Genomic DNA, 20,212 nt, shown 5'->3' with positions numbered 1-20,212 from the left:
AGCTTTTATATCCCTTTCAAATTTGATCCAACGGTCCAGAATGTTTCGGGCTGGATCAACGGCTGGATGAACTTAGATCTGGATCAAAACCTCTGGATCTTCATCTACGGTCCAGATCTACTCCTCATTAGGTTGGATGAGCCAAATCTTTAATGGATGGTGTAGATCTGTAACAATCTTGAATGAACGGCTACGATTGTTCTCGAGCTTGATCGTCTCGTTTAAACTCCGATCCGAGCACAGATTTGGTTCAAATTCATCCCAATCCAAGAACCTTTGATGCCTATAAAATAAGAAATAAATATTAGCGTCAAATAAATCCATAATACAATAATTTACAATTAAGTCCAAAATCGACATAATGCATAAAATATGATGTAAATATGGGTTCTATCTATGAAAACTATATCAAACCATGATTATATGAATGAAAATAGTGTAATAAGATCATGGTTATTAGTACTCTAACTAGATCCTCTCAATTGGAAGATTTTGATAAAATCAAAATAAAAAATGACAAATTGAAATTGGAAAATGATCAATTAAAAATAGAAGTAGAAAATTTGAAAACTCATACATGTTCAAAATTCTTTGCTTTGAATTTTAGAAATTATAGAGAACTACATTGAAAATTTAAATATCACAAAGGGAAAATTAAAAAATTATCAAGAAAAAATTTGCCTAACAAATTTCTTGTTAATCCGGTAGGAAGGAATTTGTTTTGGATTCTAAAATCTTTTTTGAAATGATTTTCTTTGTCTTTGTTTGAAATAATGCAAAGTTTAAAAAATTATTTCACAAGATTATTTTTTCTGAGTTGATTTTTTTAAAACAATGTCATTTTCTTTGACTAAAGATATTTTTCTAAAAATTCTTGTTATTTATGAATTCTTTTTGAGTTAAATGAATATAAATCTTTAATATTAAAAGTGTAAACCTTGAAAATCTATTTCTCTGGTGTTAAATGCATGTTCTATTACATTTTCCAAGAAATAGTTCAAGATTTTTTGCAGTTAATAATTTTAAAGATTTTAATTCGGCATTCAATGCTTTAAATAATTATTCAATTTTTTTTTAATTTTAACTTGGAAATTTCTCAAAAATATTTTTTTTCTTGCTTGAAAATTTGTTTTAGAAGGTTTTTGTTCAATATCAGGAAATTTCAAAAAAAATCACTAATTTAACTAAGAATTTCTTTTCAAACTTAAACTTTATCATTGTTCAAAAAGATACTCTTAAATTTTTTTTTGGAACCCCAATTTTTATGTGATCAAAGGAGGAGAAGGAAAAATTAAGTCTAGGGGGATGTAGCTTAAAATTTTGTTACTTTTTGTACTTTATTGCAAAATTTATTGTTTTAACTTTATAGTTGTTTACCCTAACTTAACTTGGGTTGCTCACATCAAAAAGGGGGAGATTGTTGAAATCCCAAGGTGGTTTTGATGTGATCAACTAAGTTAGGTTAGGTCCTATCACTCAAGTCCGTCTCTTAACCACTTGGCACATTTGATAGCTCATCTACCATGGATCTCAAAGACTCTTTGAGCTCATAACCTTAGGGCTCTTAACCTTAGTCACCTCCTTAGGTGACTCATTCATAATTGTTAGGCCACATCGGTGCACCTCGGGTGACACTTAGCCTACAAACTTAACATTTTTAATCTTAGAGACCTTGTCCTTACTTAGTTTCTCCTTACCTTTAAATGGTGACTTATCCTTGCTATAGTCATATGCAACTCTAGCATAAGACTTTCCCTTAGCCTTGGAGACATTAGATCGGTATCCCAAACTCGAACTACCCAACACCGTATCTAACCCCTCTTGATCTGACCGTGAATCTCTTTAGGGGTTTCTCCAATTAATTAATTTTTGCCTTCAAAGCTTAATTTTTCTTTCTAGGTTTCTAAACCTAGAGTCAACATGTCTACCTTGGACATTCCTACACCTACCCTTCCTAGGCATGTGTCTCCCCTTCTTGAGATTAATGTCTTGGTTCTCCATTACCTTCTTCTTCTTAGGTAATGAGAATCTAATATGTCTAAGTTTATCATGTATAGGTCTCCTAGGGTTATGATCTATATTGACCATATTTCTATCATGATATCTAAAATCAAAATTATGCATGGGTAGGTAATGAAAATTATTTCTATCATGCATTGAGGAGTTTAAATTTAAATTAACCTTCAAGCTAGGATATACCTCCTTACCCTTGAAGCTCCCCCTTGACTTGAGCTCTTCTTTTTTTCCTATTTCTTCAAATGCTTCAACTTTTTAAGCTCTCTTTTCCTTAGGCATTTTGTGTGGTAGTGCCCCATTTTACCACACGTGAAACGTCTAATATGTTTCTCTCCTTGACTCCTTTCCTACAACCTATGTTAGTATTTAAAATAACTTGATAGGGTTTAGAAGTTACCTTCTTCATACCCATTGGACACTTACTCTTTAGTGTCCCTTCTCATTGCAACCGAAGCAAATGATGTGGTCCTTTAACTTCACTTCGGTTGAGGTGCTCGCTAAGTTGACTACTTCCAAAACCTCTTCTTCATCCATCTTGACTTCTTCTTCAACCTTTGACAATGTGGATGATGCCTTATCTTCCTTCTCCTCGGAAGTTGAACACATGTCACCTTCCGGTTGCTCCTCCTCTATTTGAGCAACTTCATCCATTTCTTCGAATTTTTCTTCTTCTTGTGTAGGCATAAGTTATTCGCCTAGAACTTTCTTCACTTTACTCCACAAATCGTGGGTATTCTCGTATTCACCTACACGACTCACCACATCATTAGGTAAAATATCAATTAAAATTGATATTACCTTTGAGTTTACCTTTAACCGTGAGATTTGCTCTTCCGTCCAATAGCGTGGTCAGAGTTTTTTCCCTTTCTTATCCCTTAGGACTTCGATTGACTCCTTGACAACTATCATGGTGTCCCAATACATCTTTATCATCCAATACATGATGTCCCATAAGCCTCCTCCTTCATACTTTGGTGGAGCAATCAAGTCAGCCATCCTAGAAAGTTGCTCTTCTCGGCAGTTAGCTCGATGAAATGCGACCTTGTCTCTGATATCACTTGTTGGAAATCGATGACTGGCTAGAAGGGGGGGTTGAATAGTTGGTACCCCCCAATTCGCATTTCTCTCTTACTACACGTGTTAATTGCACAACAAAAATATAAATAAACAAAGATAAACAATAAGGAAGAACACCAAACCACTAACACGTCGATTTAACAAGGTTCGGAGATAAAGCTCCAACTCTATAACTGTCCATAAGGTGGATGGTCCTGATTCATCCGTGGATGACTCCTTGGGAAACTCCGATTTGCTCACGTAGCTCCTTGTGGGTGGAGAAATCTCACCACAACTCTCACAAGAACACTTGAGATGCTAGGGCACTGGTAGACTACTAATAGGGGTTAACCACCTTTATTTCGTCAAGTTTAACCAAGCTCCCAAGCCTTGGTTATATAGGTCATGGGTTGGAAAACCCTGCCTACAAGTCGACTGGTGAAAATGTCAATCAACTGCCCTCTGTGGAATTTTGATCATTACAATCCAAAGGCTTGATACCAGTCGACTGGTAAAAGTATTAGTCGACTGATCTACACTGGCCGAATGAACAGTGACATTCTGTTCGCTCTCAGTCGACTACACCAGTTAACTGATGAAACTACCAATCGACTGGTACCCTGAGTATAATCTCTTAGCACTCAGACTCTCATCCTTATGACTCACTTGATTTTTTTCTCGCAGTCTTGACCTCTTGCCTTTAAGCCTACGTCCTTTGGCTCTCGTCCCTCGGATGCATACAAGCCCGTGGCTTGCCCCAATTCCAACCTTCGCATATGCCTCGAAGTCGCTTCCCTCGACTCTTGTCCTTACTATTTTGTCCACAGTCACTCTAATGCTTTATCCTTCACCGAACTCGAAGCCATTAAGTTGAGTCATTTGTCTATCCTGTAAACCTGCACACTCACATACATATATCAAATACAAGGGTAAACCTAACTTAAACTCTTTGCTCAAACATCAAAACACATAGTCACACGGACCCTCAAGATTGCATCCAACAAGAAGTCTACTGAGTGACTAGTCCTAACTGGATGTTAGGAAAATGGAAGTCCTAGTGAGTGAAGTTACGTATTGGAAGTCCTTGTGAGTGAAGTCAAGTCCTAGTGAGTGAAGGTAGGTAGTGGAAGTCTTGGTGAGTAAAGTTAGGTGGTGGAAGTCCTGGTGAGTGAAGTGAGACAATGAAAGTCCTAGTGAGTGAAGGTAGGCAACTCTAGGGGGAGGTAACCCTATATAATGAGAATTCTTGGAGGCATGTGTGATCGGCTGGTTTTCGATCGACCATGCACTGTCAACCGGATCAGTGAATCTTGAAATATATTAACGCTATTTTACTTTACTATTTTATCTATTGTGCTAACTCAATATTGCAGGTAAGTTTTAATAGATCAGCTTGGTCAAATACTACGTAAGACCAGAGAAAGTCTAAATAGATCTGACGACCAGATATCTGGCAGGTAAGTGGAGGTAAGCCATTGGAGGAGAGAGACTAAGTAAGGGCGCGTCCAGGTTGAGGGGACAGTCGACGTCGGTCTAATTTAGGTCTATTTCAGAAACCTAAATTGAGACCCTAACTAGATGCTAGTCTAGAGGATAGGGTCTAAGTCATTAATTAAATCATATTATTATTGTGTTAACTTTATTTTGTAGGTTAGATATTGTCATGTTGGACTAACCTAACTTGCAGAATAAAAGGAGTAAAAAGGTCTCAGGTGAACAGTATTCGAGGCGCCTTTAAGAATTGGAAAGCGCCTTTGATACTGTTCATGGAAGGCGCCTTCGGTGCTATGGGAGACGCCTTTTAATGGATAAAATTCAGACCTTGTCGGCGATAAGGAGCAGTGAATTCGGGATGAAGTTTTGCATATAGAAGACGCCTTTAAGGTTATGTTATGGAAGGTGTCTTCCACACACTTTTTATAAGGATGTCTCGATCAAACATTCAAGAACAACAGATATACGAGTTTCTACGTATTCGATTGTCATTCTAGCTGCTCTGGTTTCCTGTTGCTATCTTGCTACGACTCTACTAACCCAATACATGGCTCAATGCCAGATCTGCGAACCTAAGGGCTGAGTCGCATATGATTGGATCTAAATTGAGCTTGAGGAGGAGGGTAGACGATATATTTTTTTACTAGTTAATAGTTAGTTATCAACCATATCACTCATCGTACTTTTCTCCACGTTTCACATTGCATATGATTTCTTGATGAAAGATCTTTTTAGTCTATAATTAACTAATGGCAGAAGTTTATGCCCACGTAAAATAAGCTTATTTTCTACCAGATGAGATTTTTTTTTTTAATGGTAAATTCCTCCTCGTCTAAGCCTTCTCCATAAAAGTGGAATAAAAGGAAGAATCTTCTCTCCTCTCTTCTCTATTACAGTTACACTGCCATTTAATACGATTTTCTACTGCCTTTTATATTTACATTAGAAAAAAAAATTAATACGATTAACAGTAGTTAATTGTTCCCGCCACGTTTTTAATTAGAAATGAAAAAGGCTCCTGCATGCGCCGTCAGCGACGCCAACGTCGGATCATTTCCCGCCGCCATCGACGACAGCGGGGCTGGCGGCGGACGGGAAATCCAGGCAAGACGACCGCGCAAAAGGTAATTGTAAGTCCGGCTGGCCTCAGCCAGCCTCCGGCGAAGGGCGGCGGACTCGAGGAGGAGCCGCTCGTTGTCGCGGCGCAACAGGGTGGAGTAGCAGTTCATCGCCTCGAGTCGATCGGAGAGGCCTCGGTTCTGCGCCGTTAGGCGCTCCTCCTCGCGCAGGAGGCCCTCCAGGTGCCGCTGCCGCCGCATGCGGGACCGCCGCGCGGACTCCCGGTTCGAGATCATGCGACGGAGGCGGCGCTCCTCGTCGGGCGATGGAGGCGGCGTCTCATTGACCCCTCCCGGCGGGGAAGCGAAGAACTCGAGCTCGAACGCGTCGACGGCGAAGTCAAGCACGGCCATAGCAGCGGCAGGCGGAGCGCGGCGGTGGAAGAAGGGAAGAGCCGAGGAAGACGGGGAGCAGCATTTAAGCTGCGACGTCGGACCCACCGAGCGGGGACCTGACTCCACGTGTCACGGCCACCGTATCTCTCGATGGATAAGAGTGGGCCCGGTCTAGTCAGGGAGCACTGTGGATTCGGCCGGCTGATGTCGGATCTAGGATCGACTGTTTATCCCAATACACAAAACATATATCAGTTCCATCATATCCGTTAAAATTTGCCTCCTTCCTGATGAACGGACGAGATCAGTAAATCAGGAACGCGGCTGGTGTGGTCGGAGCATTCGATCCAAAGATTGGTGAATATTAGCTTAACGGCGAAGGAATAAACTGGGGAGCTCAATTGCTGGCTGGACCAGACCAGAGGTCCAGACCAATCGGCTGTTGGTTCGTGGCAAAGGAACTTTCCAAGCTTTTCGCAAAGCTTCGTTCTTTGTTTCGATAAGCAATGACAGATTTCAGAGTTTCTCAATTTGGTTCGGTTTTTGTTTTGTTCGAGCGACTGCTAGTTGCTTCACGAACGAACGCTCGATCTAAAGATCAAGAAACTGAATTGAAGTTCTCTGTTCTCAGTTCTCAGTTCTCATCTAAAGATGAAGAAAGTGGAGAACAGGAAGAAGATTATCTTCAAAGTGGTCCGTGCATGTATATACTTTCCTCTGATGTAGACTAAAAGGTTCATATTCTTCCTTCCTAGTCTCCCTTTTGTTTTGTGATTATATATTCTACACAAAGTAGAATTGTCCGTGAATATATACTTTACAATCTACTGTGGCTACGGTAGAACCTTGGATAAGCTAATGAATGAAAACACACTTTTGGACCATTTTATTCCTTTTGCCTGCCTTTTGTGCATTACTTAACAGCTGCAACTTCGTGGATTCCAACAAGAATGGCCCTTGATGTCAGGAAGAGGTGAGGCAACGATGCAATCATGATCGATCGCCCTTAACTTTGAACTTCAAAGTTAGTTTCAAGAGAATAAGTGACAACTAATTAATCTTTACCATGATGTTCTTGGCACTCTAGCTCAAACAGGGGCTCAACCTGTAGGTTGATTTGAAGGCTACTGTCATATAATTAAAGAGTAGCTTAATTGCACGTGGTGTGTTGGTTGACGTAAGGGAAAGAAAGGCATTAATTAATTTCAAGTAAAGCTTCTTTCGGGGAGGTGTCGTGTTAAGATATTAAGATGATCATTTAATTTAATTTGATGTTTAGTTATGATATATTTATAGAATTTTTTTTTTAAATGGGACATATAATTAAAGGATATTGGATTGATTGACACGTATATTTTCTGATTTATCCTGATAGTCGGAATGGTCACGATAATAGTTGTAGATTTTACCATTCTAATTTCAATATCATTTCACAGAACGATCACGACGCGAATATATATATATAGACACATGCATATGATAGACCTAAAATACTAAACAATAACAACAACAACATAATAATAATAATAATAATAATAATAAATCTATTATATGTATAATGTTAATAATTAAAATTAATTTAAATTTAATATAATTTATTTATTTAGAAAAATAATAATAATATAAATAATAGTTAATATGAAAATAAATTTATATGATTAAACAGATTTTTAAAATTAAAAAAAAAACTAAAATGACTTTTTATTATATTAAAATGATTATATTTTATAAAATGACTTTTATTTATTAAAATCTAAGTTTTAAATTTTATTAACTAGCGTCTTCTCTGTCGTCTCTCACTTCTCACGCGTCGAAGCCCTAAATCCAAGGGTGGAGCCACCCTGGGCTAGGGTGGGCTCTAGCCGCACCTATTTTTAAAAATTTATAAGTAAAATTTTATTTCAGCTCCATTTTCATTTTATTTTAGGTCATATAGTTTATAGTAATTTTATTTCATTCTTTATTTCTCCTTATTGAATTGTCAAAATTTTTAATTAAACCTAAAATTTTCCTTATTTGCTGCTTCACTCCATATGTGTACTACTTTATCTGTCGCATGAGCAGCCGGTGTCACTGTCTTCCTTGCCCCTCCTCGCATACATCTAGCCTCGGCTTGATTAGTACAATCGCGACAAACCTTCTGCTTATTAGCGCGCTATATTGGTGGGACATTGCCGCAGCTGCAGTCGCGAGCCTATCGTCTCTACCTTCCTCTCTAACAACCACGACATCACATTCATTGCTATCCCCGTTGATAGTTTTGTCATTGCTGCTCTCCCTACCACAAGTGCATCGACTCCGCCCTGTCATCACGACTCGGACTCAATCATTGTCGTCGGAACACCAACACCAACGATCAGCCCTAGGTAATTTTAAATATTGGCTACGTACCTACCTAAATTGCCGACACCGTTACCGCCTTCTTCGACAGTGCACCAGCTTCCCGATCAGGACACGCCAGAGCACTTCCGACGTCATTTTACGATTCATTCGGAGGTAATCATTTCCGATCCATTCCGTTCCGACCGTTCCAATCCGTTCTTTACCATTATAAAGTTCGAGAGCAGCATTTCAAAGCAAGCCTCGTTATTTACCGGAACTTTGGAACGACGCGAGTCGTTCCCATGCCGGAACGCTAGTTCCGACGAACCATGATTCGAGCGACTCAACACTCAGAGTACTTGACCGATTCGACTCTTGACAATTCGAAAAGTATCGGAGTAGCATACCTTTGCGACACTCAAAAGATCTAGAACTTGACTGCAACCAGAGAAGTTTGATCACTTGTACGAGGACAACCCAATAGCTCGACCTAACCTCCAAGACTGACAGGCCAGCTTACGATTATCAACTCATATCGCTCAACCTAATTTAAAGTTGAATTTGTAATTTTTAATTTTGTAAATTCCCTTGTTAATTATCTCCAGCTAGCCGCAACAAGATAATTAGCTAACATAATTTAACTCGGCTGATGAATCTGCAAACGCAAGGGCTGATGTGAATCGATGGAAGTCAAAGTGAACAATAACAAACCAAGATTATATTTTTTCCATGCATACGTACGTTAATTTCAAGCTGGTGCATGCATTCAATGTTAGCTAGGTTTCATTATAGTAAATCTTCTTAAAATCCAACAATTATAAAAGATGTTCGGATGTTGGCTTTGTTCTTGCATTTTTCTGCAATACTGCATGTCTTCTGTTTGAATTGTAGATGCTGACAATGTCTTTCCAGTTTCTTATCTACAATTTGTATAAACAGACAAGTACTTCAATCTTTGATTATATTCGACGTGGACCTACAAGAGGTTGACTTTTGTAATACGTAACGTGTCTCTAACAAAGAGTTTCTATAATAACCAGCTTGACTGTGACATTATTTGAATACCCCTAAACCAAGTAGCGAAAACATCGGGACAAATATGCCTATTTTTCTATCATTTATGGATCATGGAATCCAACATAGGAGGGCCCCTTAAATTTGGAACGTTCTTTAAATAGTAGTGTTTGACCAAATCGAAATCTGAACGCTCACCTTTCAAATCCAACCACAGCGCTTCCGGACCTAACAGCAAAAGTCAACGTAAATCCACGGCTGATCATACATCCTGACAAACACTGAACGTCTGAACCAATCGATTAATTTAAGAGTGTTACTTCTCATAATTTACCCTGTAGTTTTAAAATATTATTTTATCCTCTTGCTTCAAAAGTAGGTCGGACTAAATTAGGGGTATAAATGAATTAAGTTATTTATAAATGATTCGATAAAAATTCGTTTCAATTCGTTTAATGAGATTCATTAAAATAAATAAATCAAGTTTAATCTTCATAATACTCAGTTCGTTAGTAAATTCATGAATCAATTTTTAAATAAAAAAATAATAATTTTGATATTAAATTTATAGATTTTACACTATACTTATGAAAAATATAGATAAATATATTAAATTTATTTATTAGAATAAAATTATAAATTTTAATAAGAATAATATAATTTACTCTAAATAAATAATTTAGTTTGTAATGAATATTTAAATTTATAATTTATATTTATTAAATTTATTTAAGCTCGATAAAAATTCGAATAAGCTCATGAGTCATGAATATATGTATTAAATAAAATTTGAGCTCAGCTCAATTATAAACGAATCAAATTCAAATATTCAAGAGTTCGGCTTGACTCGATTACATCCCTGACTGGATAGTAATTATCAAAAAAAAAAAATTAAGAAGAGAGCGAAAGAGAGATTGTAGAAAATTAAAGAAAAAACACATCTTTCTCTATATTTTATAAAAAAAATAAATGTTATTAAAAAATTAAGAATAATCTCTCAAATAGTTAAATTGACGAATCTTAATCCATAAAATATGTGACATATTAAAATTATCTTAAATATTGAAATTATTATAATTTTGAAATATACTAATCTTGTTTGTAATGTAATCAAATTTGTAATGTAATGTAATGTAACCATAATTATATTACTATGTTTGGTAATGTAATGTATGTAATTTTGATTACAAGGATATTACATTCTTTTGTTTGGTGTCCATTATTTTTTATAAAGAATGTAATTCGTATTATTATAAAATGATAAAAATATCCTGCGATTTCTACCGATGACCGCTGCACCTCTGTCGAAGCTTGCGACAACCAACGGTCGTTGCCATTGGCCTCCTCTATTGGCAGTCGCCACCGGCAACCGCCGACGGCGACAATCGCCGGCGGCGACGGACAGTGGTCGCCGACGGTGGTCACCGGTGGCGGCGGCGGGTGGTGGTCGCCGGCGGTGGCAACGACAGCCGGCGGTGGTCTTGGCGATGTCGGCGGCGGGCGCTAGTCGCCGGCGGCGACGGCCGACGGTGGTCAACCACGATGGACTAGGGGTATATCTGATTAAAAAAAAATCTTTTCAGAAAAGGAAACCTTTAAAAGAAATCGAAGTCCTGCGTCAAAAGTGTGGATGGCATTGCTAAGAAATAACTAAACTGTTAGAGGCAAAAACAAAATTTTCTCTTAATTTAATCATCAACTCCAATCACACCTTACTGTATTTAATCCTCCTCTCCCACTTCTCGATCCTCCTGCTTTAATTCCTGATTCAACAGCACATCTTGCTTCTTCAGCCAAGAAATGATGTCGAAGTTCGCAGCTTTCCTCGTTCTCTCTCTTCTCTTGCTCCATGGCTCCCTCAGGCAGGCAGCAGCGGCAGATCCATGGCGAAGCGATGAGCCGCAGAAAACAGAGGTGCGCGCGTTGTGATTTCCGAGAAATTTCCCTGCTTTTTGATACTGTGGCTTTGATCTTGTTCTGTGGATCAGGCACTGGATGAAGAGTGTGCGGGAGAAGGAGAGGAAGAGTGCCTGACGAGGAGAACTCTTGTAGCTCACACAGACTACATCTACACCCAGAACAAGCAGCCTTAGCTTGATCATCCGTAGCTAATTTACTGTCTGGTAGTTTATACAGTTTTCTTTTCTTTTTCTTTTTCTTTTTCAATTTTCTATTCAGATCTTTTTGGAGATCTGATTGTGAATTTGGTTGTTCATTTTGGTTAATTTGGGCCTAAAATACTAAAAGAAAGAAAGGGAAAAAAAAACAGATCGATCTCCTAAGAAAACCTCCCAAAACTCTGATGAGGCGAACTGTAGTTCAAGATAATTCATGGTGGATTTTATATTCATTCCAAAAGCTTAGAACTTCAATAATTTACAAAGTCAGACTCGATCGAGCATTTTCCTCTGTTGTTCTTATAAAATGCTCTGGATCAACAGCTAAGAAATTAAAGAAAAAGGCGATTTAATCTTTTCCTCACTTGGCCATCTCCATTCTTCTCAAGGACACATATGCCAAGAATCTGTAAGCAAACACCATGGCGATCATCACTGCGACTTCCTTAACGCCATTGTCGAGTTCGGGGGCATCCAGAGAGGGAGGTACGTGGTCGTACTGAACCTTGAGCAGTAGTCTGTAGGAGTGATAGTTAAACGACAGGAAACGGAGCCAGGCAATGAAGTCAGGAACTCTCTGCAGAAAGAGCAAAATTTGCAGTAGTGTCACGGAGAGTTTTCGGCATGAATGATCATTAACACCCAGACCAGACTGCTTACCTTCACAAAGAATCCTCCGGCCAGCATGAATGTCATCACTGTTACCGAAGCTAGAGTCGTTGCCTTCTTGATGTTCATGATCGAAGCACCAATGGCCAGCCCTAGGCCCTGAGCCGCAATGATGGTGAGGAACACCACGAGCATATTGAGAAAGAAGTGAGGAATGCTGAGCCTCAGTCCCGCCATGAAGTAGACAATCAGCAGAAATATTACAGGAAGGAAGAGCTCGAGCGGAAGATCGCTTGTCGTCCTCGCCATGAAGTATGCGCTCAGCCTGTACATGTCGACTGCTCTCTCTTTGTTCAACATCACTCTTTCTTGAGGGAATGTGAAGATCGCCGTGAACACAGGAAAGAAGCCCCAGAAGACAGATATGAAGAACAGCAAGCCTGCCTGAAACAGCTCAATTGGAATGGCAAATTAGAAAAAAAAGCATATTCGAAACTTGTTTAAAAGAAAGTAAAAATGAATACTTGATCTTCTAAATCTCTGATAGTCCTAGTGTTCGATTGCCACCAGAGCAATCCAAGGATCACTGCAATGGTAAGAACTTGAGTGATCCTCATCCAACTCAAATAATCATGTCTTCGTTCCTTCAACCCTCTCCAGAAGAGAATGGAGTATTGCTGCCACCAGTTTGCTCCCCAATCTCTTCTCCGCGACGACGAAACTGCGGCCTTCAAGTCTTCGCTTATCGGAAGCGGAGCCAGAGTTTTCTTCTTCTTCTTCTTCTCGGCGACTCTCGTTTCATAAGTCTTTACCAGATACTGTTCCATTGGAGTCCTTCTCATTAGTTTGTCTGTTCTATAAAATAAAATGGATGCAAAATCAAATTTTTACCTCATGCACATCTTCCGGAGATAGCTTGCCACTTCTGCCGTCCCAATCTGATTCTCCCGGCCGCCCTTTGACCTCCAACTCCGCCGGGATTGTGACATCGTTGGTGTTGCCGTTTGCGAGATCTACTATGAACTCTGCCGGGCTCATTGCTATCAGAGGAGAAAATCCAATGGACGAAAAGTAAGACATGGCTTTCGATGCCCTCCCAAAGTAGAGCAAGCTACCCTTTCCGAGCAGAATCAGCTTATCGAAGCTATGAAAGAGCCTACTAGATGGTTGATGAATCGTCGTCACCACCGTTTTGCCCGACTGCAGCATACACATGTTCATGAGATGCATAGTGATCACAAGGGAGAGATCAAAGCTACAAAATCACCTCGGCTATCTCAGTCAACACTCGAACAATCCTCAGCGCTGTTGTTGAATCGAGACCAGACGTCGGCTCATCGAGGAAGAGCAGGGAAGGATTGACAAGGATCTCATTCCCAATGCACACTCTCTTCCTCTCCCCACCTGACACTCCTCTAGTAAAGGATCCACCAATGATCGTATCTTGGCACCTCTGAAGCCCCAGCTCAGTGATAACGTTCATCGCCCTCTCTTCCTTCTGCCGTCTCGTCATCGTCTTCGGAAGCCTTAGCAAAGCGGCGTACGTCAATGTCTCTCTTACAGTGAGATGCGCAAACAGAACATCATCCTGCGTGACGAACCCGATCCTGAAAGAGAGATTGTGAGGTGAAATCGTAGAAGAAGAGATCGAGCATGTTCTTGTCTGTTTACCTGCCCTTCAGGGACTTGGAATACGGTTCATCATTGTAACTGATGGATCCTCGAATAATATTACCAGTAATTCTTCCACCGAGGAGACTGAGGAGTGAAGTTTTCCCACTGCCCGAAGGCCCCATTAGGGCCAAGAGTTCTCCAGGCCGAGCTGAACCTGTAATTCCTAGGAGAATATCTTTCTCAGTGCTACTCGTTATTCTTTTCTCAACTACTTTGTATCCCACATCCGTAAACTGCATACAACACAACGTAATTAAAAGTTGGCTGCCTCCATATGAATGATTGAGCAATTAATATTACTACTACCTTAAGATATATTGGATAAGTTGGCTCTGCCATCATCTTTCTCCTAGTTTCTCCGGACTCCAGATCAGCTCCTGCAAGCCAAAAGTGATGAACAGAGGAAAGGGAAGCCGGTTTCGATCTCGCATGAATTGAATTACCGTTTTCGATTTCACGGAAAGCTCTGATATCAGAGACTATGTCTTCCGGGAGGGCAGTGAAGCCGGTGAACGAGAAGGAGAAGCCCAAGCTCGCGCTGGAGGCTCGGCTCAGGCTTGCTCCGCTGCCGACCTCTTCCGAGTCCATCTTCATCACCTGCCCGCTCCTCGTCTGTCTGAGGTGGCACCCGGCCTTCTTCCCCGGCGAAGACCCGACCGACTTCTTCCCGGAGATCAGGCCGCCGCCGTCGGCGACCGGCACGGCCTCGGATGACGCTCTGGGGCTCGGAGCTTGCCGCGCCATCTCCGGTGCGTCCGCTGAATCCATCCGGAGGCGCCTCTAATTATAACTGTATTTTTTACGGCAGTAGTAGATGCATTCAATGCAGAAACAAGAAAAGAAGTGAAATGAAATCTTTCTAGCTGAGGAAGAACACATTAAAGCAGATATTATTGGTACCGGGACATGGAAAAGGAGTGGAGTGAGAGAAATGGAAATCCAAGCTCAGATGCCAACTGAGTTCTTCATCATCTCCTTTATACACATGCCACCTGCATCCAAAGCTCGATTCGTAGTGTCGTGTGGCAGAGGGAATTGGAGAGACAGTTCACTGCTGTTCTTTTAAAACATTCGGTTAATTCAATTAATTTGATATTAATTTTATATAATTTTTTTATTATTATTTTAAATAAATTTAATTAATTTGATGTTAACTCAAATAATTAATTTAATTTTAATAAAATTTTGATTTAATTCAATTAATTAATATTAAATTGATTTTCAATTAATTCAATTAATTTATAAATCGAATTAACTGAATACATAATCTTAATCATAATACCATCAGCAGTACAGTACTCTTTTGATGGACTGAAAATATCCAAGAAATCGGGAATTAATTCGCGCCACTTGTCGATGCAAAGCTGTCGGACACTTGTTCGGCGCCCGGGGCTGAAGATGACATGGCTGGTCGAATTCACGGGAAAAAGAAAAGGCAGAAAAATTTCGATTTCAAAAATATTTTCCTCGGATCTTTTTCTTCCGCCTTCGTAGGATGCGTGGCGTTACGAAAGCAGCGGCGGTTCCACTGACAGCCTTATCGCCGCGGCAACTTCGCCTTCGGCAATCTCGTGCGCACACATGGACTTATCGGTTCCAAAAGCTGTCGTTTGATTTTTCGCGTAGATAGATCGATTAGACAGCGATTCGTATATTTTCCACGAGGAAGATGCTGAAATTGTCTCCATTGTTTCTGAAATTTCCAAAGGGAATGCTTAACGTTTGGTTTTACCCACAAGGAAGATCCGAGTTTAATTCTTCTGCAAAGGCGATTTCAATTTTACACATTTCTACTTCTATTTCTGTCTTTCCTCACATTTCATACCACATCCGAAAATATTTTTCCTATCTTTTAATATCTTCTATTTCTAATATTTAATTATAAAAGAATAATAAAATGAAATTAATAAAACTGATACTATTAGTAAAAATTACTTTAATGTTGGTCTTTAAAAATCAATACCGCATCTTAAATATCAATATCGTTATGGTACTAATTTCTAAAGATCAATATCATAATACTGTCATTAAATTTCAAATCGTTTTAAATATTATTAGCAGGATCTTAAAATAATAAATAAAAGCTTATTTGGATTCATGTTCATCTAATAAATACATAATAGTTGAAATGAGTTCGATTAGATCTCTCTAGGTCCATTAATAAGTTTTGACCAAAATTTATTGATGGATCTAAGAGACTTGGATTTCTAAAAACTTGAAATGAGATGAAATGTATGAGTGTGTAGAAGGGAGATATGGTGAAAAATCCTAGTTCTAAGTTTCCTACACGAAGTTATAAACTCGTTGATGTGGAAAATCACAAGTGCACGATTCTATTGTCAAGTAATAAAATATCAAATCTATAAGGACTATCAATTAAGAACTAGTTGAGTTTGCAAAACTAGTTATCTAGAAGATCAGAGTTGTGTTTAGTCACGAAAACAAAAGATTGAGAGAGAATGAGAAAGAGTTGAGAGAGCAAGAGGAGAAGGTTTGAGAGAGGGCCTAGAGAGAAGGCAAGTGGTTAAAGGGAGAAGATGAAATTGGGGGGAACGATTTTAGTACTTCGATTTTATTATAATGCTAGTTGATGTCCCCAAGTATTGTTTACTTTCCTACCTCCATGTTTACATACTTGTAGGGATTATAATCAAATTACCGATACAATCCCGTGAAGGTAGTATCGAAATGTTTATCCTAATTTCAATATTATCAAGTAAAGAGGCAACATTAGAAAGTCCATTTAAAAAGTTACCCCCTATCATGTGAGGATCAACGGTCATACAGTCTGGATTACGTAATCTACTTCCTAACACTAAGTTGAAGAAAACCCATTAATCAATAGTTTGCTATTCCTGGCAAAGAATTAGCCCTCCCTTGTAAAGAATTAGCCCATTTTCAAGGTAATGACTCTAAAAAGTCCGCTTAAAATGTTACCCCCTATCACGTGAGGACCAATGGTCATACAATCTAAAGTATTTCCCTTTCATAGTGACCAAACCCTGACATCCAATAGCACACACATTACACACATTCAATCAAATAAGAACAAGGTATAAACATATCATAGAATAAGAAAATGACCAAATACATAGTTTGTTGGGTCACTTCAGGAGCTAGACGGGGGGTGAATAGCTTCTTGCGCTCGTTCGCTTGCTTCGTAGATGTTGATTTGAAGCAAAATAGACTCGAAGCAAGCTTCCAATGCTAACACAAGGATTTACTTGGTATATATCTCAAGAAGAGGTGATTAATCCAAGGATCCATACACCGTAAACTCTCCTTCTCGGAACAACTGGAGGTGGAGAAACCTCATACAAGACTCAACAATAAGATGCAACTCAAACAAGAAGTAAATACACAAGATTACAGATAAACCTTCTTCTTGCTTGACCTTGTTGATGAAGATTGCCTCTTGATGCTTGAAAATACAGCAGAACCTTGCTCCAAGCAACTACAAGAACTGGCGGAAGAAAATGGGAGAAGTGTCGTGTGAGCGGTCTTGTATTTGAACCTCACCATCGCCTTTATACTCCACAATCTAGGGCTCCCAATCGATTGGGCTTGCTCTCAATCGATTGCCACGTCAGATCTGCACGATCCCAGTCATCCAAACCTCGCAATCTGCGCAATAGTCATATCCCAATCGATTAACTAATTGATTGGGGGAGGTTTTGATCAATCGACTGATCAATTCAGAGCGTCTCTGTGCTCTCGCAAATAAATCCTGAATCGATTGACCGATCGATTCAGGCTACCTCGCAATCTCATGAGAAATAAGCCCCAATCGATTGACCGATCGATTGGAGTATCGGTTGATAGATTGGGGAGTACATTGTGCTCTTCGTGCGAGTGGCCTCCAATCGATTGGTTGATCGATTGGCGTAGCCCCAATCGATCGACTGATTGATTGGGTTATCCTTTCTTAAAAGTTCTCTCAATCGATCAACTGGGCTCTGGTTCGATCGATCGGTTGATCGATTGACCAACCCTAACTTGACTAACTCAAGTCTAGGGTATCAAATCCAATATCTAGTCTACCGTAACCTGTTAGGATTCACTCATGCCTAGCATCTGGTCAACCCTGACCTACTAGGACTTCGTTACAAAGTGTCCGGTCAATCCTTTGGCCCACTTAGACTTTTCTAGCAGTGCTAAGTGTCCGGTCAACCTTGACTCACTTGGACTTACCGTCTCGTACCAAATGTCTAATCTTCCATAACCCACTTAGACTTCCAAACACCAGGTGTTTGGTCACCCTAGATCCACCTGGATTTTCACATGTCTGACTTCACTCATCAAGACTTTCACCTGGCTTCATTCGCCAAGATTTTCTCACTGCTTAGTTTCACTCATTAGGTCTTTTACCTGCTTCACTCACCAGGATTTTTTTCACTACCTAGCTTCACTTATTTCACTCACTAGGTCATTTACGTAGCTTCACTTACTAGGTCATTCACCTGGCTTCACTTACCAGGATTTCTCATCTGCCTAGCTTCACTCACCAGGACTTTTCAATTGCTCAGTTTCACTCACTAAGACTTTCCATCTGTTTGGCCTCACTCACTAGACTTTCCACACCAAGTATCCGGTCAACATTGACCCACTTGGATTTTCATCATCTATCAACCTCCCCGTTGGACTTGTCCTTCCCTAACTTCCAGTTAGGACTTCTCAATCAAGTATCTAGTCAACCTTAACATACTTGATTCTTCTTCACACTAAACTGGTCAAACATTGACCAGAGGAGAATTGCTCTAACAATCTCTCCAAATGGACGATTGCACCTATAATCTTCATACATTGTCATACATCAAAACTTAAGCTTGAGTCAATTCAAGCTTAGTCAACCTGGTCAACCTTAACCTAGAGAAATTGTAACAACAATCTCTCTCTTTTTGATGTTTGATAATATGTTTAAGTTAGGTTAATCTCATAACATTAACTTCTTCTTCATGCCAAAGTATGAATGAGGGTTTCCTTCATTCTCTCCCTTTCCCAAAGGATAAACTCCCCCTTTTTAGGTAATGAAGGTCTAACTTAAATCCTATATTCTCCCTATTTAGCACACATTAAAAACTCTCTGTCTGAAGAGTTATCCACACATTGTTCAACAACCTCACTCGTTGTTCACAATACCACAATGAATGTCTCATATCCTTCATTGTGCCTCAAATGCTTATCCTAGAGCATTCACATACCATAATGAAGATATTCAATCTTCCATTGTTTTCCAATGCTCAACCTTGAGCATTCACGATAACGAAAGTTTACAACCTTCCATAGTTTTGTGGAAAATGAATGTTGGTGCAACCTTAGGTCAAGGTTGACCTGGGTGACCCGACTCGAGTTGACCTGACTCGAGGTATATTTTGATGTTTGACAAGAATAAGAGAAGTTGTATTTTGATGTTTGACAAGAATAGGAACTTGGGGGATTATAGGTGCAACCTTTGGTCAAGGTTGACCAGGTTGACCCGACTTGAGTTGACCTGATTCGGGAAAAGTCCAAGTATGGAGACTTGGCACGGAAAGGTCCAAGCAGGGAGCTTGGCACGGGAAAAGTCCAAGTATGGAGACTTGGCACGGAAAAGTCCAAGCAGGGAGCTTGGCACGGGAAAAGTCCAAGTATGGAGACTTGGCACGGAAAAGTCCAAGCAGGGAGCTTGGCACGGGAAAAGTCTAAGCAGGAAGTTTGGCACGGGGAAAAGTCCAAGTATGGAAGCTCGGCATGGGAGGTCGGAGAGGGCTCGGTAGCTCGTTCTCCGGACTAGGTCAGAGAGGGCTCGGTAGCTCGTTCTCTGGACCGGACGAAGTCGGAGAGGGCTTGGCAGCTCGTTCTCCGGACTAGGTCAGAGAGGGCTCAGTAGCTCGTTCTCTGGACCGGACGAAGTCGGAGAGGGCTCGGCAGCTCGTTCTCCGGACTAGGTCAGAGAGGGCTCGGTAGCTCGTTCTCTGGACTGGATGGAGTCGGAGAGGGCTCGGTAGCTCGTTCTCCGGACTAGGTCCGAGAGGGCTCGGTAGCTCGTTCTCTGGACCGGACGTGGAAGTCGGAGAGGGCTCGGTAGCTCGTTCTCCGGACTAGATCAGAGAGGGCTCGGTAGCTCATTTTCTGGACCGGACGAAGTTGGAGAGGGCTCGGTAGCTCGTTCTCCGGACTAAGTCAGAGAGGGCTCGATAGCTCATTCTCTAGACTAGAAAGGCTCTAAGGTTTAGGGCTGGGAAGCTCTAAAACCAACAGAGGCATTGGATCGGTCTGTCGACCGATCTAGTGATACTTTGGTTGTTTGGATCGGTCTGTCGACCGATCCAGTGATACCTTAGTTATCTGATCGGTCTCGTGACCGATCAGTAACCACACAGTAGCTTTCTGTGGGTTATCTGATTGGTCTGGTGACCGATCAGTAAGAAGCAATGGGGTTTAGAAAACAATAGGGGGATCGGTCTGTGAACCGAT

At 40.3% G+C, this 20,212-nt stretch overlaps 2 protein-coding genes across 3 annotated transcripts; both read right to left on the bottom strand.

Annotated features, from left to right (window-relative positions):
- Positions 1–5,397: 5,397 nt before the first annotated feature.
- Positions 5,398–6,056, bottom strand: LOC121982562 (basic leucine zipper 4-like). The gene has a single exon (XM_042535713.1). It carries the CDS (start codon positions 6,036–6,038, stop codon positions 5,562–5,564), a length of 477 nt encoding a protein of 158 aa, XP_042391647.1. The 5' UTR covers positions 6,039–6,056; the 3' UTR covers positions 5,398–5,561.
- A 5,741-nt stretch (positions 6,057–11,797) lies between these two features.
- LOC121979210 (ABC transporter G family member 22-like) lies at positions 11,798–14,779 on the bottom strand. 2 transcript variants are annotated; one of them, XM_042531157.1, is made up of 9 exons: positions 14,657–14,779; positions 14,200–14,546; positions 14,063–14,133; positions 13,754–13,989; positions 13,350–13,689; positions 12,974–13,282; positions 12,607–12,900; positions 12,134–12,526; positions 11,798–12,050 (listed from the first exon to the last, which is right to left on the bottom strand). In XM_042531157.1, the coding sequence occupies exons 2-9, from the start codon at positions 14,522–14,524 to the stop codon at positions 11,835–11,837; spliced, it is 2,184 nt and encodes a 727-aa protein (XP_042387091.1). In that variant the 5' UTR covers positions 14,525–14,546; positions 14,657–14,779; the 3' UTR covers positions 11,798–11,834. The 2 variants fall into 2 exon arrangements, with proteins under 2 accessions (XP_042387091.1, XP_042387090.1); XM_042531156.1 differs by lacking the exon at positions 14,657–14,779 and having other exon boundaries at positions 14,200–14,646.
- Positions 14,780–20,212: the final 5,433 nt, after the last annotated feature.

Source organism: Zingiber officinale, chromosome 5A, assembly GCF_018446385.1.
Source record: "Zingiber officinale cultivar Zhangliang chromosome 5A, Zo_v1.1, whole genome shotgun sequence".
NCBI classification, from domain to species: domain Eukaryota; kingdom Viridiplantae; phylum Streptophyta; class Magnoliopsida; order Zingiberales; family Zingiberaceae; genus Zingiber; species Zingiber officinale.
This window is presented reverse-complemented; position numbering and strand designations above follow the sequence as displayed.